Source organism: Centropristis striata, chromosome 6 (genome assembly GCF_030273125.1).
Source record: "Centropristis striata isolate RG_2023a ecotype Rhode Island chromosome 6, C.striata_1.0, whole genome shotgun sequence".
NCBI lineage: Eukaryota > Metazoa > Chordata > Actinopteri > Perciformes > Serranidae > Centropristis > Centropristis striata.
Window position 1 is genome coordinate 27,132,070 of NC_081522.1, and position 27,011 is coordinate 27,159,080.

A 27,011-nucleotide genomic window follows, 5' to 3' on the forward strand; every position below is an offset into this window, starting at 1 on the left:
TCTAACACTTCTAAATCTAAAGTTTTTTTTTATCTTGGCAATAATTTGCAGTGCACTCTGTTCGGGCCAGTTCATCACTGCTTGCAGCTTTAATGTATCTTGTTTTAAGAGTTAATTTCTTATTTTAAGTGTACAACATGCTTATTTCCAGATTTAATAATCTTAATTTAAGAAATCTTGTCAAGTGAAATTATCTGTCCATGCAGCAAGATCATTTCCCTCAGATTTAGTGTTTTTATCTTGTTTTTAGACACACCTTTTTTGCAGTGTGGAGCCTTTGGTATATAGAGGAAAAATTACTAAGTAGTGTTAGTTTTAAACTATATAAATGATTCATAGTTACTTTGCATTGCATTTTGTAAATAAAGTGGTTGAGGCTGATTTAAGTAGGCAATAGGCACCCCACCTTCTCTTTATCCAATTATGCATCTCTCCCTCTCGTCAAGTTTACATAATGATAAAAGAGTGGTGTTTGCAGGAGGGAGGCCTTGGTGGGATGTGTGTGAGTATTTGTGGATGCTACTGGCTGGCCCATAGCCTGAGGGCAGGGACAAACACACTCAAAAGGTCTGTTCTTACAGAAAAGTAAACAGTTAAAAGGTGTGGGAGAAACAGACAATAGAGTCTACAGTTGGAGAGGGTGGGGCCTGTGTCTCTGCCAACTCTATTTTGCATACTGTATAACCATGCTGCTGGTCAGAATCTGATTATGGTCTTTAGTTTAACCGTTGTCACTGGGGAACCTCTCCTTGTGTGCTCTTCTGGTATAGCACCTGAGTGTCAGGTGAAAAGAGTCGGATAAGCAAGTTTTTCCAGATGTTCCTCTCCCTAGAAACATTTTACAGCTCTACTTGGGTAAATATGTAAGCGGAGAGAAAACAAAAAGAAAGTAGTGACTAGAGCTGCAACAATTATTCGATTAATCGAACAATAATCTATTATTAAATTAATCGTCAACTATTTTCAGAATCGGATAATTGGTCTGAGCAGTTTTTAAAGACAATAAGTCCAAATTCTCTGATTTCAGCTTCTTCAATGTGAACATTTCTGGTTTCTTTGTTCCTTTATGACAATAAACTGAATATCTCTTTGGTTTGTGGACAAAACAAGAGAGTTGAGGACGTCATCTTGTGGTTTGGGAAACACTGATTGATATTTTTCAACATTTTATTGACCAAACAACTAATCGATTAATCGTTGAAATAATCGACAGATTAATCCATAATGAAAATAATCAGTTAGTTTAGTAGCCCTAGAAGTGACCCGTTCAAAATTGGAGTTGATGCATTAATCAAAGTATGTGTGATATATTAAGAAAATTCTTTGGCTTAAGGGATGGCACTGTTTTTTTAATTTCTTATTCAACTTTATATAAAGTTGTGTCATTTCTTTATAATGTCGTGTAAGCCAGTGTGTTCGGGATTTCTGCATCACTAGCTGCAAAATGTTTTTCTGTGTGGTTTGTCTGTTTGTCTATCTGTCAGATGAATATTGGTGGAAAGGTGTGGATGGGGCCTCGGAAGAAGAACCTGTTACGTTAGAGTACAGAGTGTTTAAATCACAGGGTAGATACACAAATACATTTTCACCTTTTATAATCATTTATCAGCATTTCTATGGTGTGAGAATATTTGGAAAAATGAGTTTCCTGATCAAATTTCACGTCATGAAACTACTGGAAACCGCTATGAACATGTTGCTTGAATGCAATTGGCAGCGTTATACAACACATCTTGGTAGTGTGTTTATGACTTCAATCTCATAAAAACAGCAAAGTCAGAAGAATGACTTCCCAACTTGGCAAATGGGACTAACTGAGGAACATTTAAATGCACCATTGGCCTTGGTCTGTGCTCTCCCAGTGCCACTATAGCTTCATGTTGTTTGTTGGTGTGTAGAGGTTTGTTATAGCAGCAGTCACATTGTGAATTTGGTGCTAACTTTCTGACACCCTAATCACATTTTGACATTGGCTGTTTTTGGTCTCCAAGTCTCCAAGACGTCACCATTTTCTCTAATGATCGTTTGCTTTTGTCCTGGGCACCCCAATCTCCCATACTTAATTTACTGTAAAAAATGTATGTAGATTTTACGGTGAAAAACTGCTAAATATTTTTTCTCACTGTTAAATGTACTAAACACCATATCTCTAACAGAAATATACTGTAATATTTAAAGGTAAAATCTTTCATTTATGCGGCATTTATAAAGTATTTCTTGTCGATTATATGGCAAAACAGTGTTTCTTTTGATGGAAAAACCTTTTATTTATACAGTAAAAAAAATTAAATAAAATCGCAATCTTAAATGTGAAATCAACAGTGCTAATATCTTTTTACCGTAACACCGTTGCACCGTATTTATTACAGTAAAGTTCAGGCAACCACAGCTGCCAGTTTTTTACCGTTTTTACAGTGTATGTCACTCACTGGCCACCATACTTAAATGGAATATGGGCAAGGTGTTTAGCAGACCTGTGTAGCAGAAACCGTTTTGAATTCTTACTCGTGTACAGCATTCAATCAGGTTAATTAATTATTAATTGCCCAATTATATCGAGATTGATTCATGTACTCCAAGTCTCAGACTAATGGCCAGTATGCTGCATCTTGCTTTTTGACAGTTTTAATTAATGAGAAGAACTTTAAAAATGAACAAAGCAGCATCTTGAGGGTGGTTCCAGTGTTTATATGGCACTTAGCTCACTAGTTACTGTCTGCATGGTAACATGACACCTTCTGCACAAACTGGCTCGCTACACAGAGCCTCTGATTCTGGCACACACACGCGCGCGCACGCAACAGGTACAGAGAAAGAGAGAGAGAGCAAAGGGTGGAATCTTGAGTCCTGGTCATTCAGGTTTGACTGGTTCTTTTAGTTAGAGGGAGACGATTGATCTTGTTAGCTACACACACACACACACACACACACACACACATACACACACACACACAAATGCGTCATCACCCTTAACCTTTGTTTTGTCGTATCCCCCTGTAAAATAACTTTTACACACCTAAGGCAGATGTGTTTGTTTTTGGAGGAGTTCGGACTGTGTTTAAATTCAGCATAGGGTTTAAGACATTGACAGTCACCACAACAACAGACGATGGGCCTTGTATTGTACATGTGCTGCATTCATTATTCACCTGATGTATTGTTTGCATTCTATCAGCTTATGCAAAGAGATTACATAAAGGTTCGCACAGGGAGCTATGCAAGATCATGAAGTACGAATATGTCCAGTCGCTGAAAAGAAGAGGATTAGTGATGATTGTAAAGCTAAAGTAATGTGTCAACATTCTTTTATTCGCTTTCAACCACAGCAACAATTTATTTTAGGAGAAAGTTTTGCCCTCTAAATGATTTTGTATAATATTGTCAAACATTAAGGGGAACATTAATGAGGCTTTCTTTATCCCACTTTATCTTCACTACAAACAGCCTCCATGCCATCCCAAGTGTGTAATTACATTTTTTCATACTCTTTTTAGGGGTGGGCGATATGGCCCTAAAAGATTATCACGATATTTCAGGGCATTTTTTGCAATAACTATATTCTTGACAATATTAAAAAAATACAGAAAAATATAAAGAAAATATGATTTTTTTTAGTCTGTATATATAAATAAAAAATATATAACAAAATAAAAATCAATCATAAATCTAAAATGTAGTGTAAAGTGCAAATCTCAACAGTTGCCAAATACAAAAAAATGTACTCTTGTCTCTTGAGTATTAGCAAAAACTGTCATTTAGATTGAATATTCCCGTTATTTTTAGGGTAATTGTGTCATTCATTCACACATCATGGTATTTCTCCATTAACTTTACATGAAAATGTTATATTTTTTACAGCAAAACTGTGTCTTTCCTACAGTTTATGACAGTTAAAGTTAAAGTTTTGTGCTATTCTTTGATTTACGGTCATTAAAAGTGTCTACTACGGTGATATACAAATTTTAATTTTACGCCCTATTTCTGATGTAATTTGACAGTGTTTTACTATAATTTCTACAAACATTTTTTACAGTGTAGATATACTTTCATGTGCTGCACTAACATCAAATTTCAACCTACTCAGACTCTGGATCCGCCACAGTCTACTACGTCATTAATGGGAACCCTTACGCCACTACGGCAACAAGTAGGAATGTTGACAATATGCCATGACATGATATGCATTTTTTTTACCCATAAAAAAATTATACCGGTATAATTGTGAACGATACGATATGGCACACCCCTAACTCTTTTTATTGGTTTTTCATTTTTATAAGCACAAACGTTAGAAAAAACAAAAACAATTCAGATTGGAAAGGCAAGAAGAAAACATTTCTTATATTTGTCTGCCCCCTACTTGAACAATAATAATAAAAAGGTGGTTTGACATCACATATAATTGATTTTCAGTAGCCTACACCAACAAAACTTTGATTATAACAAAATACTTAAAACAACAAAGACAAACAAATAAGACAAAAACAAACAAAAACCCATACAAGTACATGTTTACATTTCAAAAACAAAACAAAAAAACCCCCCAACTGATCATAAACAATCAGTTTAAGTTTCCAGTACATATTGACAATTTTTTCTGCATTAAGGTCATGAGTCAACTTCTCCAGAGGAATAAGAGCAGAAATCTGTGATATCCACAAGTCGACTGGAGAATCTGGGGAGTTGACCACTGCAGCAAGATACATTTTTTGTAATTACATTTTCAAGGCTCTGCTCAGGCTGCTGCTGTTCAAGAATTTCAGTCAAGGGATGACAGCAGGACCTGTCAACAGTTATTCATCACAACAATCATTTTCTTGAGTCATTGTCCTCTCTCTGTGACCCACATACATATCTACACACATTCCTCAGAGCGCCCATGCACCTCACCACATGACAGAGAGGGTGTGGCCATATTTATTCTTATCCAGATGTTTGGTTATCAGATGTGGGAGCGGTGAAATATTTCAGCATTGGATAAATGCTGTTGTGTAATGAAAAAAGGTATGAGGGTGTCAGCAGCTGAATATAGGAGAGGAGAGGAGAGGAGAGGAGAGATGTGCGTTACTAGGGCTCTCACGATACTAAAATTTTCAACTCGATACCGATACTCGATACCATTTTCAATACCACAAGGATAAAAACAAAGACCCCAAAATTTAACAGAAATATTTTTATTAACAAGAAAAATGCAACATGTAAAAATTAACAGAAGCACAGGTTAAATATTTATAATAAAAACAGTTGTGGAAAAAGAAACTGCAACTATGATAACAAGCTTCAGATACTCGATACTTTTGAAAATGACTATTGTATCCGGATACAACGTTTAAGTATTGATACTTGTTTGAGTATCGATACTTTTGACAACAAGTGTGAGCCATGAGAGTATTCAACTATTACACAGTTTTATCATCTTACTACTGACACGTGGCTTTTTTTAAAGTACCATAACAAAAAAAAAGAGGTCACGTGGAGCGCTAGTGTTGACTTCACTCCAAATTACAGACTTGAAACTTTCTCCAGTTTTTTGTTTGACGTTCCGAGGTCATGTGAAACCAAACCAAAGATGATCGTTTTAATTTGATAGTACAAAAATATTTATTCAAGTGTAAAAGTAGGATGGGACGAGGCAGGCGTGGCATTTTGTAACTGTGACTGATCGATGTGCCACACAAGTATTCAGAGCTCATGGCCTTTTCAGTGTTATTGAACTTTCCACAGTGTTTCTGAACTTCAACCCCACTCTTTCCACATGAATCTTACGAGGCTGTTGACACACCCTCAGAAGCACACACAAATACATAAACACACAGTTGACACAATGCCGAGTTTGTGGCAGGTTCCAATTTGCAAGTATAATTTCAAAAGTACTTAGCACAACTACTCACACCTCAGTTTTTATCTCAGTCCTTTTTAAGTAATTTGCATACTAGTGTTAATGATTACTGTCAAAATAGCTTTCCATGCTACTTCATGATCTGACCTGACACAGGAAGAAATGACAGTCAGGGACGAGTTATTGTATTAGCTTCAACTTTTGATATTAAAAGTTTATCTTGTTACCTTGCTATTACCCATTCCCCATTACTGTAGCAAACGTTATGTTGCAAATTCAGTCGAGGAGTTACCTAAAGCTTTTATCAGTGGTCAGAACAATCACACTGAAAATAACTTCATGAGTGTGTTTAATGATGTTATAACCCAACTCTATATGCCCAACTACTACTACCATCCAAGTCTTCATGCTCATCCCTAGCCCGGTCCTCTTCTTAGTGTTACACACTAAAGGGCTGTTTCCACTACCGGGCAATACCCGGAATAAGGCGGGTCTCACTTGCCGAAACGCCCCTAATTTGAATACTAGCAGTCCGGAGCCGGCTTTTGTCGGGACTTTTTTTCGTCCCTGTTGAAGAGCAGGGTCTTTTTTCTCCCCTGAAAACAGCCTCTTTACTGATTGGATAGATCACTAAGCAGGATGTGATGTAGTACTCTACACGACAACAACACACGCCATTTGTAAAAGCCAGTGAAGCACGGTTCCCAACTTAGTGACTTTGTTGCTAAATTTAGCAACTTTTCAGACCCTCTTAGCAACTATTTTTCAAGAAAGCGGCTCGTTAAGAAGAGTAAGAAGGAGTCGGCTTGTTAAGAAGAGACGCCGTTAGCGGCAGTTAGCTACAGCTAGCTCTGTAGCAGTACAGTTTGTATGTGCTGCTGCTACAGGAGGTGTTCACTTAGCGATCTCTGTTTGTTTACAACAAGCACCAGACACTCTGTGTACAGTTAGCGATGCCGTTAATTCACAATCACTATGTTTATGATCAGCAGAGACTCAGCAGAGATAATTAGCCATGCTGCTTTCAGCTGCTGACGTTGTGCACAGTTAGCGACGGTGAAAACCATACGTCACCTCCAGAGTCTCTAAATCCCTCTGGGGGATAACTTGTAGTGGAGACAAGCAGAGTGAGAGGACTTTTGAGAGGGTGTGGTCTGAGACTTTCCTGGTGGCCACTTTCCCCCCCTAGTGGAAACACGACTTAAGTGTATCATGCCATATGTGTGTCCAGTCACACAACCAAGAAAAAGACTCAATGCATTTTTTTTAATATATACATTGATATTTATGGCACACCATGCTTGCACCAGCCAAACATGAACCGAGCACCAAAAACAAAGCTTGAAACAAGATAAACTAAAGGCAGGGTCCACTTCTTGCACATATTTGGAGTGCCCGACCACAAATCATAAAGGGGAAGAAATCAGAGTGAATGGGCATGAAATCTTTGCTATATGAGACCAAATGTTCTGGGTGTCCCCAATGTCGTCCTTACAAAACCGTCATATCAGTGCAGTGATAAAGCACATCAGCCTCCACAGGTTGACTGACTGACCTTTGTCATCTACTGTGTAACCAGAGACCAAAGGTTATGAAAGCTTTTTCTTGCACTAAGGTCACCTGTTAGGCTGCTGCCTTTGATGCTCTGTGTACCTTTGCTCTAATTTATTCACTTCAAGTCCCTTTCCACTCAAAAATGTGTTTTTCCTATGTTTATGTTCCATATCTGTCTGACCTTAACTAATGACTGTTTGTCACCGCTGAGATGTTTTATGTCCCTTTTACTGAAGGTGGAGGTGTTCTTTGCACTTCCGTACGTACATCTGAGATACAAATGTGGGCTTTCCATTGATTATGTTTGTCAGTACTTTGAAAAGCCAATCAAAAGCCGCGCTCCCAATTGTGTTACGTCTTAATGGGTCTGGAGTCTGGAGACAATGTTTCAGAGAAAATACAGATGCAGATACTAATTCCTCAGTCTGCAGACACACTGTAAAAATTGTCTGTAGCTTTTACGGTGAAAAACTACTAAACCATGACAGTAAAAGACCGTAAAATGATAAATGGGTTAATTCAGTTTCAGTAACAATGAAACACCGTAAATGTATATATAGCCAAAACAGCATTTTTAAAATTTTTATTATTTTTTTAAATACATTACTCCACTGTAAAATACACCTTGTTTGTAGCAAAAATATACTGTAATATATATACAAACCATCATTTTTGCATTTATTTTTTATGAAAAATACTTTTTCTCACTGTTAGATGTACTAAACACCATATCTCTAACAGAAATATACAGTTATATTTAATGGTAAAATGTTTAATTTATACGGCATTTATAAATTATTTTTTATCCATTATATGACAGAACAGCGTTTCTTTTGATGGAAAAACGTTTTATTTTTTACGGTAAAATATGGACTAAAATTACAATTTTAAACTGGAAATCAACAGTGCTTATATAATTTTACCGTAATATTAAAAAAAGTTGCACCATATTTATTATGGTAAAGTTCTGTTAACAACAGCTGCTGTTTTTTTAACGTAAAAACAACAGTTGTTTTTTTTACAGTGCAGGGAGCCGTGGAGCCCTGTGGCCTACTCACACAGCCTGATCATATCACAGGTATTGTTTGACTAAAGGGAAATAAAAACAGAGTTAAATAACTGCATGTCTTCAAAGTGTTGCTCATCCAATCTTGACTTCACAAACAAACAATGACCAAGTCTATTTACTAGGGGATGACCAGAGGGCAAGACCAACTCAGCCTTTGCCCGACACATAATCCCTCTAGCTTTAGTCCCAACACTCTCACCAGTCATAAAACACTCACTCACACTCACCTTGAAGAGAAGGATTACAGTGTTTCTGGTGAGATGAAACAATCTTTCATGTGCTTACATTTTTACCTCAAAACTCAAGCCAAAGATTATTATTGATAGAAGGCAAGAAAAATGAATAAATACTAATAAGCCTCAAGCACAAGGTGACATTGGAGTTTCAGTTTTTAAAGTATTTTTTTTTTTTAAATTAAAACGTTAAGTCCTCCTGGCATCAATGATAACTGTCTGAGGAAAGCGTGATACGTTTTAGGAATTGGGATGTCTTTTAACCCTTTGATGCACAACATATTGACACCCCTTCTAATGGGTCCAAAATGACCCGCATTCATTTCCCATGTTATGTAATGCTTGCTGTGTGTTCCTGTGATCTTTTGATATTAACGACTCATTCTATGATTGACTATTCCAAGTAAATATCTTGTTTTTGATAACAACAGATCCTTATTTCTATTTTGCTTCTTATACTTTATGAAGAAAAAAAGTTTTTGTATTATTACATAGCTAACTTCTTAGCTAAAACTAAGTATTTATTTTAGCAAGCTACTTAGCTAAATACTTAGCCAAGAAGTTAGCTTAACAAGCTACTTAGCTAAAAAAAAATGGATATGGGTCATTTTTGACCCATGTTGTGCATTACAAGAGTAGTGACAAAAAAAGGGATTTTATTCAAAAATTAATAAAGGATAACATAAAAATTAGGATGTATGATGATCAAAAACAAACTAATTGAGGAAAACCTGGAATATTGAATGATGAAAATAATTTATTTCAAAGATATAGAACACAAAAACTCTGTCGGGTCACTTTAGACCCATGTTGTGCATCAAAGGGTTAAATGAAGCACTGAGAGGAATTACCAGGACATATTTCTGACATATTTCATCTACATTATATGTAAGCAGTGTTGCGTCAGTGTGGCTCACCCCTCCTAGCAGCCCCTATCCTTTAACTTCGCCTCACCCATCCTCTTATTATTTCAGTATCTGTCCTGCCCAGTCATTTAACCCTGGTTTTAAGCCTTCAGTTAGTTAAGATGAACTCCACATTTGGCTGAACTGGAGCCTAAAATAGCTTGGGTGCTGCATTTAAACCATAAAATGTTGAGAGGATGTGTTGAATCCTGTTTTAGGATCACAACAAATTGTAACAAAATAGAACCGGGTCAACTGCAGTCTGGACCGCTACCCATATTCAGCTTCTTCATGTGGTTTAAATTGTTCAAGCATCATTGTTAACTAACTGGTTGTGGCAATTTAAGTTAGCATGATATAAAGAGTCGAGGGACATTTTCTCTTATTGCAATCACAACAACCAAATTCAGTCCCCCGTTGCCCTTTAAATCTATTTTATTCCTCTTCACCACTGTCATTAAATTCATCCACTACATTCTCCTCCTCCTCCTCCTCCTCCTCGTCTCCCAGCGGTGGCTGACTATCGTTTCTGTGTTGTGATGGTACCAGGCCACATCACCACCCCACTCTAACCATCTCCTTTGTTTTTTGTCTCATTCTTTTATGTTTTTTCCTCCTAAAAGGACAGAGCACTCCTTGACCCTGATATCCTCTCGAAATAAGACTGAATCACCCTGCCCTCTAGGTTTTTTTCCTTAACTTATATTTAATTGTGATTCATTAATTCAGAAAAATGTTAACCTGGCAAGAAGATTTAAAAGCTTCCAATTCTAAGTCAATAATCTCTCTATACAATTAATATCGTGGAAATAGGAGGAATGCGGTGATTGAGGTTTGCCTTTAAAAAGACAACAAAAAGGATTCTTGCAAGTTTATGATGTTTATTATAAATAAATGTTGTGTAAGCTCAAGAAATATTTTAATGAGACCAACTTTTGCTCTTATAGAGGCTGCAGTGGGCTCAGTTTTAAAGCTATAGCTATGATTTGTGGAATTAGAAGGCCTAAGGAATTCATTAGTACCAACCATGTTATGAAATCTTGTCGCAGTGGGCTTAATAACAATCCATAGTTAGGCTAAATTTAAACAGGGGGAAAAACTGACAAGGCCATTTTCACAGGGGTCCCTTGACCTTTGACCTCAACATATCAAAAGTTTTTGACACCAGATCAGGACCTGGATGTTTCTATGATGTTCCTCAGACTCTCAGAAGACCCTTTCATATTGTCGTTTCATGCCGGGACTTTCAAGGCTCTGTAATGTCTTGCCTCCACTATCCCGAAGCGGGATGCCGGGATCAAATGATTCCACCAATTTTACGCCTCCAGAGGTAGTCACAGTGACGGAAAATTGGTGGGACTGTTGGAAGCAGGGCCACTATGAACGGGCCATCCCGGCAAGGTGGAATATTGGAATATATCACTGTTCAGCAGCTGCACTACATGTGGTGTCCGCTGCTGATCGTAAACGAACTGGCATGCTTACTGTACACGTGGTGTCCAGCGCTGATCGTAAACAAATCGGTATGCTTACTGTACATGCGGTGTCCGCCGCTGATCGTAAACAAACCGGCATGCTTACTGTACATGTGGTGTCCGCCGCTGATCGTAAACAAACCGGCATGCTTACTGTACATGTGGTGTCCGCCGCTGATCGTAAACAAACCGGCATGCTTGCTGTACATGTGGTGTCCGCTTCTGATCATAAACAAACCGGCATGCTTACTGTACATGTGGTGTCTGCCGCTGATCGCAAACAAACCAGCATGCTTACTGTACATGTGGTGTCCGCTGCTGATTGTAAACGAACAGAGATCGCTTAGTGAACACCTCCTGCAGCAGCAGCACATACACACTGTACTGCTATAGAACTAACTGTGCGGCCTATTAGCACCGTGCTGGCACAGATCTTTCTGGCAATATGACATTTAAAGAGATTAAAGCATATGGTGTTTAGCCACTGTGACTTCACATGTGCATTTTACACCCTGTCTTAACAGTGAACGAATGTCGGCCTGTTTTGCCCACTCTGTAATGGTGGTTCTAAGGAGAGGTAAGGTTGTGATATGGGCCTGAACTGTCAGTAGGCCTTGGCACAATCCCCATTGTGTTTCCTCATTAGACAGATAATGACTTAGATAATGACTCAGGTGATAGGTGTCATTCTCAATATGACAATAGGTTGACATGGGGTGAGCGGTATGTCAACACCAAAGGCATACCACCCATTGTCTCGGCTCAGACCTGAGAGTGTACACAGGCACTCCTGGGTCCACATAGGCAAAGGCCAGCAGCAATTAGCTGCTGAACTTCCTGCATTCAGTTACTAAACAACTAGAAAATACCTGCTTTTCATTTGTTCTTAAGCTTTCTGACTTTACATTTTGGATTACGTGTGTCAGAGCAGCTGGCTGAAACTGGGCTGAGTGCAGTGTGACGGATCAAATGGAAAGAAATCGGGTCAGGAAGATGATGATATGGAGTGAAGTGTGACTCACAGAGGAGAAGGGTGTGCCCTGGACACTGTTGATAGTTGTCATGGCAGCTATTACCTGAGTTACCACTCCTCTGAGTTTGGATTTAACTAGCAATATTAAGATTAATATCTACACCTTTTGATTACATTTAACACACAACCAGTGTCCCGCAACAGTGCTTCATTTGGCCAAACACAATAACTTTAACATGAATATCTAAAATTACATCAGGAATACACAATCCAGTTCTAGACAAAATAACATTTAAGTCCAGTATTTTTGTCAAATTCATTAACTCAATTTTTGAGGGGTTTTGTGAGACTCTAAAGTAACTATAATATATGTGTACTTCAGTGAGTGTTCAGTGTCTTTGCAGCACTAAAGAGGAACTCCCACAGTCTGCTTGGGACTTGTGTTCCTCTTTGGTTAAACAGTTAAGTTGAGCATATGTTCTTGTGATTGTTCTTAGATTTTTGATATGATGGATTAGTGTAGCTGCCTTTATACAGTATGTTACATATACCCTGGTTCACTTACCTCCATTAAAGGTGCTGGCTGGGTGGAACACTGTTATTAGTCAAAGGGGAAAAATTGTTTACTTTAATTATCACAAAAGTTTTCAAAAATGCAAATTTTTTAATCTATCAAAAATTATTTTTAATCATGTGATGCTAGATACCAATTAGGTTGTGTCATGCATGTACATTTACGTTACTTGAATACCATTTTTTGTCTTTTTTCTCACTGTTTATTTCCAGTTTATGCCACTTTATATGTTCTCCTTGATACATTTCAGAGGCAAATGTAGTACTTTATTTAAAACTAAATGTAACTTTTTTGACAGGGGAAGAAATAAACAGTAACTTTTCATATTCATCTTGATTAAATTAAAAATGTATGAAACAAAATACAAAATTAGTATGTGAGCACATTTTGCTGCTGATACTTATACTCTTTTACTTAAATAACAATTTTATTGCAGGACGTGTACTTGTAATTAATTATTATTTTTCGTATTCGCATTGCTACTTTTAAAAAAACCTTTACTTTAAAAATGAGGATTTCGCTAACCTTGTACCTTGTCAGTGATCAGATCTGTCTTTCATTCCATGGAAAATTAAAACCACAAGAGACCACACCCCGTAGAATTTTTCTGTGAAGTTTCACACCAATAACAAGCTGGTCAGCTGATCAGGAAAACATTTTTTTAGTTTCAGTTAAAAGACAATTATATGGTTCCATACAAATAGAACTTCAATGTCCCTTGTGATCCTTTTTGGCAGGTTTTAAAAAACTGGAACTGGTTTCTAGTACCTATGTCAGATGGGGAACACATATTAACGTAAAATGAACAGTGATCTTTCTTCCACATTGAATGATTGTTAAAGATTTGCATTAAATGTGAAGCTTCCTGTTGTGTTATTGCTGGTCAGGTATGTGAGTTTGGCCCGCCCCATTATGGCAAAAGTCATAATTATGATCAGGAAATGCACGATCTAACTTTATCTGTCTCGATACAGATACTCAGATCAGTCAGTAATAAGTGCAGATCTGATACCAATGTGTTTTTATTTAGCTGTACGGCTCTCTGTGTGGGAGTGACTGGGATCATTCTTTTATGTGTAGAGCGACATCAGGCTTGACGTAACACATTGCTTTCCTAACTTGATGTAAGAAATTCAATTACTTCAAATACTGAAAGGATGTATATTATTAAAATACTTAATTGTGCACATGCTTTTGGTGAAGTTAGTAGGAATCACAGTTCAAGTGTTTAATATTAAAATGCAGCAATAAAACTGTTAGAAAAACTGTGAAAACTGTTATGAAAAAATCATGAAAAAATCATATAGACCAGGGGTGGGCATTTCCCCAAAGGGCCATGTGAGTTAAGGTTGTGGTTGCAATACTGTGAACTTAATTCTGCTCAATTTTAATTGAATCACTTTATAAATTGCGCTCAGTTATATAGTTTTGAGCTGCTACTGGTAAGAATACATGTTCTGATAAGACTATGTTCATGTGGAGTAAGTCAAATATAGCAGTAAAAAACTCCAATTATTATCTCACTTTTCAAAATTTTTACGACATACATTCAAACCACAAAAATGATATAGTATGTATACATGTATATGTTTGTTATGCAGTAAACCAGCAATTAACTTTACTAAAAAAAGCACTGTGTTTTTGACAAGGTAACAAGGTAACTTTTTGTGGAACGCATTTCTTTACAGGTGCATGTGCACGCACACACATACGTAAATCACCTTCAAAATAAAAGCATTGCGGTTGCATTGATTTCTAATGTCCAGGTAATCTCACCAGAGTCTGATATTAGAGCTGCAACTAACGATTATTTTTGTTATCGATTAATCTGTCGATTATTTAAACGGTTAATCGATTAGTTGTTTGGTCAATAAAATGTTGAGGAATATCAATCAGTGTTTCCCAAACCACAAGATGACGTCCTCAAATCTCTTGATTTGTCCACAAACCAAAGAGATATTCAGTTTATTGTCATAAAGGAACAAAGAAACCAGAAATATTCACATTGAAGAAGCTGAAATCAGAGAATTTGGATTTATTTTATAAATTTAATAATCAATTATTTTTCGATTAATTGAATAATTGTTGCAGCTCTATCTGATATAGAGTATTAACATAGAATTAAATTGAACAGACTATCCTCATTGCAGCTAATCCCCAAATGCAGCTATACGAGTCAGAATCTGCATCCCCGATGATTATTTTGGTCGATAATGGGATCCTAATTATCAAACTTTTTTACTTTTCAGAAATGTGTCTCTTTGATGGTGAATTGTCTTGAACTTTAAATATAATTCAAAAACAAAATTTCATGTAAACCAACTGATACATGACATATTCGTGTCAGTGATGCTGTGAAAGGGGCCAGAAGCCCACTGCTGTATGTAAAGGGCTGCTCTGGATGCAACACAAGATGAAACAAGAGTTTCTGTTGTCAAATAGAAGACGGCACAATTATCATTTACCATGATCATCTTGTTTTTCATAACCATAAAACGCCAATTTGTAATTGAAAATGAAAATAGATGAATTGCTCAGCCCAAATATGGGTACAGAACCTTTGTGTCCCCGCGGATGAGCAGGTGGAGGAACACTGTACCCACGCTGCTGTGGCTTTGAATTTCACCAATGAGCATTGTTCTCTTTGAGCCACTCACCTTTCCTTGCGGATGCTGAAGGATCACCAGCACCTTGTCTTACCTTTCCTATCATGTGATATGAATATATTCCTCATCTCCTAAGCTTTTTTATTTGCTACAGAGATCACCTTTGTCAGCAGCCATGTGATACCTGTAGAGGATGTTAATATTTAAACCAGTTTAAATAACACTTAGCCCCATTTAAACCCCAAGTAGTTAACTTTTTTACAGCACTAGAAAACTCAGGCTTTTCTCACACAAAGTCTGCTTGAAGTATTGGTGAGTTGTCATCAATATAGCAAAACAAGCTCTCTTCATGTTCCTGAAGCAAATGTTTCACTCAAGCTGTGAAGAGTGGTTCAGTAGCAGAAACCACCTCATCTCAATGTCTCATTTATCGACAAAATGACTAATAGATAGATGGATGGAGGTCAAGACAGAAATTCTAAATATAAATACACTGTATTTTGTACAAATTGCTATCAAATGGGTTGGGTATGTGCCTTCTAGAGTCAGATAACACTTATATCTGCTACAATCCTACACAATATAGAATGAATGTATAATCTGATCATCTTTTCCTGTTTAGTTGTTTTCATACTTAATGTTACTTAATGTTCCTCTTCTCAGAACCTGCTGAGGCACTATTTCCTGTCAGCTGAGTCACACTATGTTATGAAACAAATAAACAAGCACACAAAAGCACAGGCAAATATAGTTTTAGTAGATGGTATCTTCTATAATTTGTCCATTGTTTCACCAGGTCCAAATATTAAAAACTACTAGGCATGCAAACATTGATGGAATGCACCAGGCTTAATTGGTGGAACTGTCAGCGAAACCAACAGTGTAGTGGATGAGACGAATGAATAAACATCACTACACAGAGGTGCCAGGTTGATAGTTTGTTGGTGTCAGACCACAGATGTGCGATTAAAAATGTGTTTTTGGAGGGAAGAATCTATCTTGAAATGTAACAGTAACATATGCACTCTGTGCAAGCTGGTGTATTAGAATCTGTTATCATGTATCTAATATTTTACCTGTTTGACAGTCATTTGAAAAGGGCAACTGTGAGCTGTGTAATATGTCATGAACAAATACAGGACAGGGTCCAATCATTGATCAGCATCGGTCCTACAAGCCATACTGGAGCTTTCCTACTATTAGTACCCCTGCAACTAGTATACAGTTGAATGAAAAAAAAATTGCATGAATAAAACTCATGAAAAAAATAAGAAACTGCAACAGCTGCTAAAAGGAGATCGTTTGTGACTTTGAGGTGGGCAGTTTCAGTGCTATGGAGAGCTTTAAAACCTGATTTAAATTTCTCAAATATGTTGTTGTCATAAAAGATAAAGGTTGTGAGGTTTCTCTAAAACCTTTGATAAAAATGGAAGTTCAGAAATTGGCCTAAAATTGCTGAAAACAGAGGTATCAAGGTTGGGTTTCTTTAAAAGGGGTTGGACCACAGCATGTTTAAAAGCAGAAGGATAAATACCTTATTCAAGGGATCTGTTAATAATCGATAAAATACTGGGACCGACTGTGATAAGAACCTCTTTGAGAAATTTTGTGGGAATAAAATAAAATACCGCCTACACCCCCCCAACCACACCACACCTGCAGAGTTCATTGAAGGCACAGAGGTCCTGTCAGCCTTTGGTAAATCGGCCCTGTATGTATAAAGTGGGACGAGGTAATGAATCATTACAATCACACATTGCTCACAGCCTCGCTCACGTAGGCCATGGCTGCTGCTGCTGATACACAGGGTGTGTCTGCTTATTACTTTCACCAACATAAAGCTATCAAGCTGCTTGTTTTGGTGTGTGCGTGAGTACTTAGTCTGTGAGAGGCAGAGAAATGGGAAGTGTGTGTGTCTGATCATTCTAGAGCTGCAACAATAAGTCGACTAATGAGTAAGTTGGTGGACAAAACATTTTTTTTTGATGATCGAGCTGTCATTAAAAGTAATTTGTTGTGCAAAAATGGCTGAAAATTTGTCAGTATTATGTCCATATATTTTGCAAAAAAGGTCATAGAGTAGCAGCTGTATTACGTGTGTGTGTGTGTGTGTGTGTGTGTGTGTGTGTGTGTGTGTGTGTGTGTGTGTGTGTGTGTGTGTGTGTGTGTGTGTGTGTGTGTGTGTGTGTGTGTGTGTGTGTGTGTGTGTGTGTGTGTGTGTGTGTGTGTGTGTGTGTGTGTGTGTGTGTGTGTGTGTGTGTGTGATTTTATTACTGAATCAAAACAAATGCAAAATCTTATCATGGCAGACGTATATGCTATCAGTAAAGTGTGTAACATTGTAAAACTAATTGATATAATATAGTATCCTGATAAAACACCCGAGGACTTTACATTCCACAGAAAGAACGTATGAGAAGTCATGGCAATTAGACACACAACATGTGTATTTGTTAAACAGTTAAGTCATACATTTACTGTAAACGTATCATACTGTATTAACACAATATAAATCACGTTATTTTATGAGCTGTGTCAACTGCTGTTGATACTGTAGACAAGGACAGGTAGTACAAGATCACTACAGTACTCTCATTTAGGAAAAGGCTTTTAAAAAAGTATTGATCTCATATTACTAGACTTCAGAGTGAGTTACATCTTCAAACGTATTCTTTCAATGAAGATGAGACAGGTTAATTGTCCCTTAGCTTCTCTTTTTGTGTTGTTTTTGTCTCAGTACAGTGTGATAATGGGGGGGTGTAACGTTGCTTCAGTAGGTGTTAAATTGCCAAGGTGATGTTCGAAACAAACCATAGGGGAGCTGCGTGTGTGTGTGTGTTGTGTTTTAAGTATGTGTGTGCTCGTGCATGAAACCAACCAGCTGATAAATATTTCACTTGAGTATGCTTGAGTCACAGAAACTGACAGCCAGTGGGAGTCAAAGGATGAACAGGGCAGATGGTTTCAGATCAGAGAAGTGAGATGATGATGATAATGATGATGATGATAACTGTAGTAATGTTGAATTTGTTCATTAAGTGTTTGGTCTTAGACCAGGGATGGGCAACTGGAGGCCCGGGGGCCGCATACGGCCCTCACCCTCACTTGAAGTGGCCCTCAGTACAACTACATGCATTTGAGCATGAAATCTTAAAAGTGCAGTGTAAAAATGCACAAAATTACTTCTTGCAATTAATATTGGTCTGCTGTTCTTGCACTGAAAAAGAAAAAGTAAATCACATTAAGTGGTTATTTTTTATTTGCTTCAAACCTTTTGTATTCCTATTTATACTGTTATACATGCATTTGAGCATGAAATATGTTAAGTTACTGCACTGTTGTTTACAGTGCAGTAACTTAACATATTTAGTAATAGACACAACATAAACAAATAGACTCTAAATTAACAAAAAACACACACAAAATGAACAAAAGAAAACACAAAATGACCAAAAAAGACACAAAATGAACAAAAAAGACAAAATGACCAAAAACATGAAATCTTAAAAGAGAAGTGTAAAAATGCACAAAATGACTTCTTGCAATTAATGTTGGTCTGCTGTTCTTGCACTGAAAAAAAAAAGAAATCACAGTCAGTGGTTATTTTTTATTTGCTTCAAACCTTTGTATTCCTATATATACTGTTATACATGCATTTGAGTATGAAATATGTTAAGTTACTGCACTGTAAACATTACATACACATAAAATTGCAGTTTCATCATATCTGGTTAAGTGCACAGTCTTATATGTGGCCCTGTGGTAGTGTTGATGAAAAATTGTGGCCCCTTCCAGCATTTAAGTTGCCCATCCCTGGCTTAGGGAAGCAGATAAAAAGATATTAAAGAATTATTGTTTCCTGTACTGCACAGTTTCTCTGTCCCACTGTGATGTCATCTCACATTGTCTCTTAAAAACATTTTAAAATAGCAACTCTGTGTTGTGTAACTATAATAACATGTCATGAACATAGACTACCACCCACTGCACAAAAGTGAAAATACCCCAGATACAGGAGCTGACGATGATTATCTGAAGAGTCCGCAGAGTACTGCTGCAACTAACGATTATTAGTTGTTTGGTCAATAAGATACTTTTTTTAAAAATCAGTGTTTCCCAAACCCCAAGATGACGTCCTCAAATCTCTTGTTTTGTCCACAAACCAAAGAGATGTTCAGTTTATCATAAAGGAACAAAGAAACCAGAAATATTCACATTGAAGAAGCTGAAATCAGAGAATTTGGAATTACTGTCTTTAAAAAACTGTTCAAACCAATTATTCAATTATCATTATACAGTCAAGATATAAACTGCTCAATGTAGACCAGGTCTATTGAATTGATGCATGAATTGATATGAATAATGAATCTTTATTGAGATATTGAATTGGAAAAAACTTAAATAATAGTAGAATATTGTAATTTGTAACTTGGGTTGCAAAGGGGTGGAAAATTACTAGTTTTTTAAAATACATTACTCCACTGTAAAATACACTGGCACCGTGTTTGTAACAAAAATATACTGTAATATACATGTACAATCCATCACTGTAATTTTTGTAAAATCTTTAATTTATGCTGCATTTATAAAGTATTTTCTTGTCATATATGGCAGAACAGCATTTTTTTTGATGGATTTTTTTTTTTATACGGTAAAAAATGGAATAAAATGGCAATCTTAAACATGAAATCAACAGTGCCAGTAAGATTTTATCGTAATATTACAATAAGTTCTACAGTATTTATTACGGTAATGTTCTGGCAACCACAGCTGCCATTTTTTTTACCGTAAAAAAAAACAGTTTTTTTTTTTACAGTGTGACGTGGGTGGCTCTTTTTTACTTTTTATTAAGAAAACTTTTTGACCCAACCTCTACATAGCTGTCTCCTTCATAGAGCAGCAGCTGGACTTGGTTTACGTCAGTTACAATAGATTCCTACAATCAACCCAGTTTCATGGCAACAAATAATAAAACATATGCATGTTCAATTCTCAAATTACTCAGATTACTGCAGCTTATTCCACCTCTCCACTGTCAGTCTTCCCATACAGAATGCTCATTACATTTCATTATATCAGCCCTCTGGAGTCACCGAGAGTGCCGGGGCATTACTTCTTAATAACGTTGTTACGTAAAAACAGAGCAAGGTGTCGTCAACTTCCCTCTGATCTACTGGCTTGAAACTCCATGCCAGTTTTTGTTTGATGATAGGCCAAGTAAGATATGATATAAGGGGAGATAAGATCAAATATATTAAGTTTAAACATATAGAACTTGGTCCTCATTAACTCTTCTGTGGAATATTTTCAACCTGGGTTAAAAAAAATAGCATCATGTCACTATGTATAAAGTCACATTTTGGGTAACTACTGTTTGTGACTAGTACATTAGGCAGGTGCTCCTGGATGAAACTGGGTCAGCACAGGGAACATTGACATGAATTCTAGCTGTTGTTTCCAGTGGAACATGTTACTGCAGCCTCAAACAAGCAGCTTTCTACCTTACAGCATATCATACTAAAAAGATAAAGTTATAGATGGAGCAGACATGTTGTTGTTGTTGTTGTTGTTGTTGCTTAAGTCATCGGGCTTAGATCTGCATCTCTTCATCACTGTTTTGTTGTCTTTTAATCAACTCTGTATACTTTGATGCTACTGTCCCTCTATCTTCACTTGGAGCAATGTCATATTTGAGTTGTGGCTGATTTAAATAATTGGTTCAACAAAGTTCAGATCGGCTATCATTGTTACCACTAATGTTTCATTCAAATCACGTAAGCAGAGACTTTCTGCATGTCAAAGCCATTTCATTGTGTTTTTGTATACACATATATTCCCAGAACATAGACTGATTGAAGCACTAAAGCCTTGTACTTGTTGCACTTAAGAGATGTGACAATGAGCCGGATACCGCTTTGTATCATTTTTTATACTTTTTTTTTTCAAAATTTGGCCTTGGTTGCAACTGAAAGGATATGACTAAAATTGTCTTACATACAATAACAATACATCTCAGGAGCACATTGATAGAATGCAGTACACAAATGTAATTATAGTCAGCTGGTCTACTTGTGCCCTGTGGAGCAGTGATATTCTATTGAAGGAGGAACACACAGATTTAATTTAATTAAAATAAATCAATTAAGATACAGTGAACTTTTATAACTATGAAACTCTTCTTCAGACCTTTTTTAAAAAAATGTTTACATCTTTTGCATGTTCTTCTGTCCAATACATGAGCTTGAAACGTGCCTTTATGAACTTTTTTTGCAGTTATACAGTTATTATAAGCCACACATTTACACATTCACAGTCAGATTTTTTTCCAGCTGTCCTTCCTGCATTTTGTGTTGAACTTGTTTGAATTTGCCCAATATAATAGTTTTCTCTTGTGAATGTAAAATATAGTTGACTTGTCTGTGTTAGCAATTGGTCATTTGCTGCAAACATCACCATTTTTTATGAACAAACTCGTCCCTAGATTGGGAAACCCTGCGTTGATTTACAGAGTTGATAACCACCGTTATAAAACCGCTTAGCCTGGTGGCACGTCAGATTGATAAGAGACCCTGGATATGTTGATCACGCCTCATAAGGATGTCTTACCATTCTTAAGCAAGAAAGGCAATAACTTGCATCGTAAAAAGAAAAAAAAAGATGCATCATCGTTAAAGACGGCTTAACATGTCACATCAGTGAGTGATCAGTGGGCAGTAGGGCTGTCATGATACTAAAATGTTCAACTCGATACCAATACCACCAGCATAAAAACAAAGACCCCAAAATTTAACAAATATTTTTATTAACAAGAAAAATGCAACATGTAAAAATGAACAGAACCACCGGTTAATATTTATAATAAAAAACAGTTGTGCAAAAAGAAACTGCAACTATGATGACAAGCTTCAGGTCTGAGGTAGTGCAAAAAATAAATGAATACAATAAACAATAACAATTAGAACAATATTTTCGGCTGTGTGTGTTGCTGTTTGGTTGCAGGTCGACTTTTCTCTGCTTCATTCTGGGACTTCAAGAGAGAAAATAACACTTTTCAGTCACCAACATTCATGTAAACTTATTAACTCTATGCTTACGTATACTGACACTGTGTCAATTAACGTCGATACTTTTGAAAATTAGTATTGTATCCGAATACAACGTTTTAGTATGGATACTTTTTTGAGTATGGATACTTTTTTGAGTGGTTTATGGATACTTTTGACAACCCAGTGGGCAGTCTTTTGCAGTGGTGGGGAAACTTACAGAAACACCAGGTTCAAAGATTGTAAAGTGTTAACGTATGCGTCACCTGTGGCCATACCCTAGTATATAACATGGTGGTGGGGCTGTTACATTCAACAGAGAAGAGCAAAGGGCAGCCCCTCTGGAAATAATAGACTGTGTGACTCACCTTACACACACACACAGATCAGTGTTTGTGCTTCGTGCAAGCTCTAGCTTATTATATAGGCACTGTATAAACTGTCAATCTGTCAATCTATGAAATGACATGAAATTGAAAACACTTTATCAATCTGTCAGTTGAAGAGAAACAAAAGAGTCCATCTTTCTGTTGTTAATTCTGTCTGTTTTTGTCTTGTTTTCCTACAGACTCTGAGAGAGAGGAGGAAGGCCAGTGAGCAGACAGAAGAAAAGACGGCAGACACGAAGGTGGAAGAGGAGGACGAGAATGATGCGTACAACCGCTGCAGCTCTGTGGACCTGGATAAGGTGTGTGTGTGTGTGTGTGTGTGTGTGTGTGTGTGTGTGTGTGTGTGTGTGTGTGTGTGTGTGTGTGTGTGTGTGTGTGTGTGTATATGTGTGTGTGTGTGTGTGTGTGTGTGTGTGTGTGTGTGTGTGTGTGTGTGTGTGTGTGTGTGTGTGAGTTGGTATGTGATCACATGGTGAGAGTGTTTTCCCACCTACAGTATGTCTTTGTGTTCAATTGTTGAAATTGTTTTTGGTTACATGCTCTGGACTGGAATGAGAGCAACCAAACAGGACAGAAAAGCGTGTGCGCGGGTGTGACTTGTGGTGGAAAAAGGGTGAACAGTCATCAGGTTATTCACCCCGCCTCATTCCAAAACTGTCCCTGTTTGTCAGGAGGCTGAAGTTCTCACACTGGCCAACAGCAGCATGAACAGACATGCATAGGTGTGTTAATGGTAATAAGTATATCACCATAATGCTAAACCAATTCCTTACAAAGTGTTCCCTTAACCCTCTGGACCAAAAGCACCAATTCATGACTTCTTCATCACATCCAGACTAGAAAACAAAGCAGCGTGGAGCCCTACTGTAAATTTACCTGTAAAGTTCTGGCTGTAAACTCCATGAGGCCAGTTTCAGTTTGATGATGATATACCAAGTAAAACTGGAGACAAGCTCAAATATATTTAGTATAAAATGATAGAATTGGATGTTGCCCTCTTATATGTTATATTTGCAACCTTTGTTCGCATTTGCATCATTTAAAATTCTTTATTGAGCATGATAGTGTTTTGAAAGTAAAAAAGAGATTCAAAATCACATTTTATGTTTGACTAACAGACTAAAAAAGACACAAAATGACCAAAAAAAGACACAAAATTACCCAAAAAAGTGACAAAATTACCAAAAAAAGACACAAAATAACTGATATAGTTAGACAGATGGATTCATTTCAATCATGCTCATGTGATTGGGCAGATTGTCAAGTGTTTTTCTTCTCTCCAGCTACATCAGCATACCAGCTCCTTGCACAGCTCATTGTGATGACAGATTCAACCAGTCTGTCTTGCTCGCTCTGTTGCCAGGCATCCAGGTATTGAATAAAATGCACCCCTCTTGACTGTTCACATCGTAAATCAGACCTGGACTGGGCCTTGTTGGCTTTAACACGGCACAGTGTTTCTGTTGTTGCAATCAAATTCAGGTTTAAATCCCTGTATTACCAGTTTGAGGTTTCTGGTGTCGCTGTAAAATAAACCCGTGCCTCGGACACTCCCATCACACAGCTCCAGGGTGGTGTGATTGCAAAAGCCTTACCCATTCGCCAGAAACACGACAGCGTTTGTGTAAGTCTGGCAACAATTCTGGAAATGTCACTGCACCTGTCGCATGCTTTACTGGCTCGTCATTAAAAAAAACGAGAACAGAAACTCTGCACATCATAAAATGTTTTTGATTAACTTTTATTGTGTGCTTGAACTGCTAAAGTTGTGTTTGGTTTAAGGTTAGGTTACAATTTGGGATATGTTAGGGTTCGATAATAGTTAGCCAAGTAGCTGTGTGTGTGTGTATATAGGAATATACTGTAATATTTAATGGTAAAATCTTAAATTTATGCTGCATTTATAATTTTTATTATTTTATACGGTCAAAAATGGAATAAAATGGCAATCTTAAACATGAAATCAACAGTGCCAATATCATTGTATCATAATATTACAAAAAGTTCTCCTGTAACAACCACAACCACAGCTGCAGTTTTTTTTTTTAACTGTAAAAACAACAGTTTTAAAAAAAAAAAAAACAATTTTAAAGTAAAAAACACCCACCCACGTCACACTGTGGGTGGCTTCATAGAGCAGCAGCTGGACTTGGTTTACGTCAGTTAAGTCCCTGTATTACCTGTGTGTGTGTGTGTGTGTGTGTGTACATAGTGAGGACCGGTAACGATTTTAACCAACAGAGTGAGGATATTTTTGTGATATTTTTGTTCTCACTTCTTTAAAGGCTTGTTTGAGAGTTCAGTCTTTGTTTTAGGGTTAAGTTTACATTAGGGTTATGTTAGGGTTAGGGTTGGGAATTTAGTTGTGATGGTGAAGGTTAGGTTAAGGGTTAGGGGCTTGGGAATTCACTATTCCAATGAGGGACCTCACAAAGTTAGAAGTACAAGGATGTGTGTAATCATTCTAGAGCTGCAACAATAAGTCTACTAATGAATTAGTTGGTGGACAGAAAAATACATTTTTGATGATCGAGCTGTCATTAAAAGTAATTTGTCGTGCAAAAATGTCCTAATAAACTGAATATCTTTTGGGTTTTGGACAGAGAAAAAAAGATGAAGAGACATCACTTTGGAGAAACAGAGATGGCCATTTTTCACTGTTTTCTGACATTTTATAGATTAAATGATTCATCCTGCAAAGAACAGGCAGATTAATCAATAATGACTAATAATTATTTGTTGCAGCCCTAAATGATGATGATGATCCGGGTCTCACAAGAAGCCGCCTTGTGTTGTGTTGACACAGTCCACTTGGTGTCGACAGTCAATGCAAAGACAAACTGGTCAAGCAGGAAACTCACAATATTTAGATTTTCACCTGCCCTTTTGAATCAAGCATCAGGCTTTGTTTTTTTGGTGTGTGTGTGTGTGTGTGTGTGTGTGTGTGTGTGTGTGTGTGTGTGTGTGTGTGTGTGTGTGTGTGTGTGTGTGTGTGTGTGTGTACGTACACTCAGGAATGTGAGATGTGGTTTCACAAATGCACATGACCCGGTTCCTTCTCTTTCTTCAGCTGTTAATTTTAGATACAGAAGAAACTTATTTTGAATGAGCAGACTTCCCCTGTTTAGATGTAGAGAACCATAAATATTACTGGCATTTGCTGATATTCACAACAAATATTGACTGTGAGTAATTATTATTAAAAATGACAGTCGTGAAAAACATGTATTTTTGGTTTTGGGGGGTGAACTGTCACTTTAAGTTAAGTTTCTTGCTCAAAGTAGAACTGAAATCTCTTCTTTTACTATCACTTATTTGTGGAAAGTTCCTGCCCTTGTGACAAGTGTGCGTGTTCTCACCATGTGACTGGTAGTTTCACTTCTGAACTAAACAAAAATACCAGAATTGACAGTTATCAACAGGCCCCTCAGAGCTTCCCCAGCATCAACATCTGGCAGCTAACGCGTAACCAGCTGATTTCAGTCCAGTTGTTGTAGTTTGATTTACTTTTTACTGTACTTATATCATTTTTTTTAATTTAATATGATTTAAATTGTATAGACACATTTTTTTGTCCAGGTGGTAGCAGTAGACTCAGGTACAGTTTGTCATTGCCCTGAACGCCTCCAAGAATTAAAAAAAAACTCAAACATCTCATACTGTGAAACAACAGTGCATTATATTCATTTTATGTGCATTAACTTCCATTATGTCCCTGTAAATATCCCAAACCTGCTGCTCTAGAAAGGTCTAGACAGCATATAAACACACATATTTTTTTGGACTGAATCCATTTCTGCCGGATGTCAAGCTGTTAAAGTTACGGTTTAGTCATAATGATTGATTAATTAGCATGATTGATTAATTGCCCAGTATTAGAAATGGCTATAAATTTCAAATTTTTGAATATATTATATATGGTTGTTTGTTATCATTGTAAAGGGGGAATCCATGGCTTTCATTTAAGCCCAAAGGTGTATCTTTCTGACAAACACAGAGGTCACATGACCTCTTTAAACCATAAATTACACACATTTTCCCACAGTTTTCACCTAAACTATATAGTTTACTTGATCCCTGTAGGATCAAGGGACATCGGGGACCCAAAAACCAACAACTGCAATACTTAATGGAATCTGTCAATTCAGGAAAAGTATAATATACCCATACTATTTCTTTGTAAGAGGTTATTGTGAGCCTTAAATTCATACTAATTAATCAATAATTATGACTAAACCGTAACTTTTACAGCTTGACATCCAGCAGAAATGGATTCAGCACAAAAAAAATACTATAGGAACAACCAAGAAAACACTTTTACCCCAAAATGTCTCCAGGGTTCCAGAATTCT

At 37.0% G+C, this 27,011-nt stretch overlaps 1 protein-coding gene across 1 annotated transcript in view; it reads left to right on the forward strand.

Annotated features, from left to right (window-relative positions):
* The window catches only part of fa2h (fatty acid 2-hydroxylase), a 52,996-nt gene that overhangs the window by 11,726 nt on the left and 14,259 nt on the right, over positions 1 to 27,011 (forward strand). The window contains exon 2 of the mRNA XM_059334407.1: positions 22,840 to 22,959. Within this exon, the coding sequence (XP_059190390.1) occupies positions 22,840 to 22,959 (120 nt within the window). The remainder of the gene's footprint in view (positions 1 to 22,839; positions 22,960 to 27,011) is intronic.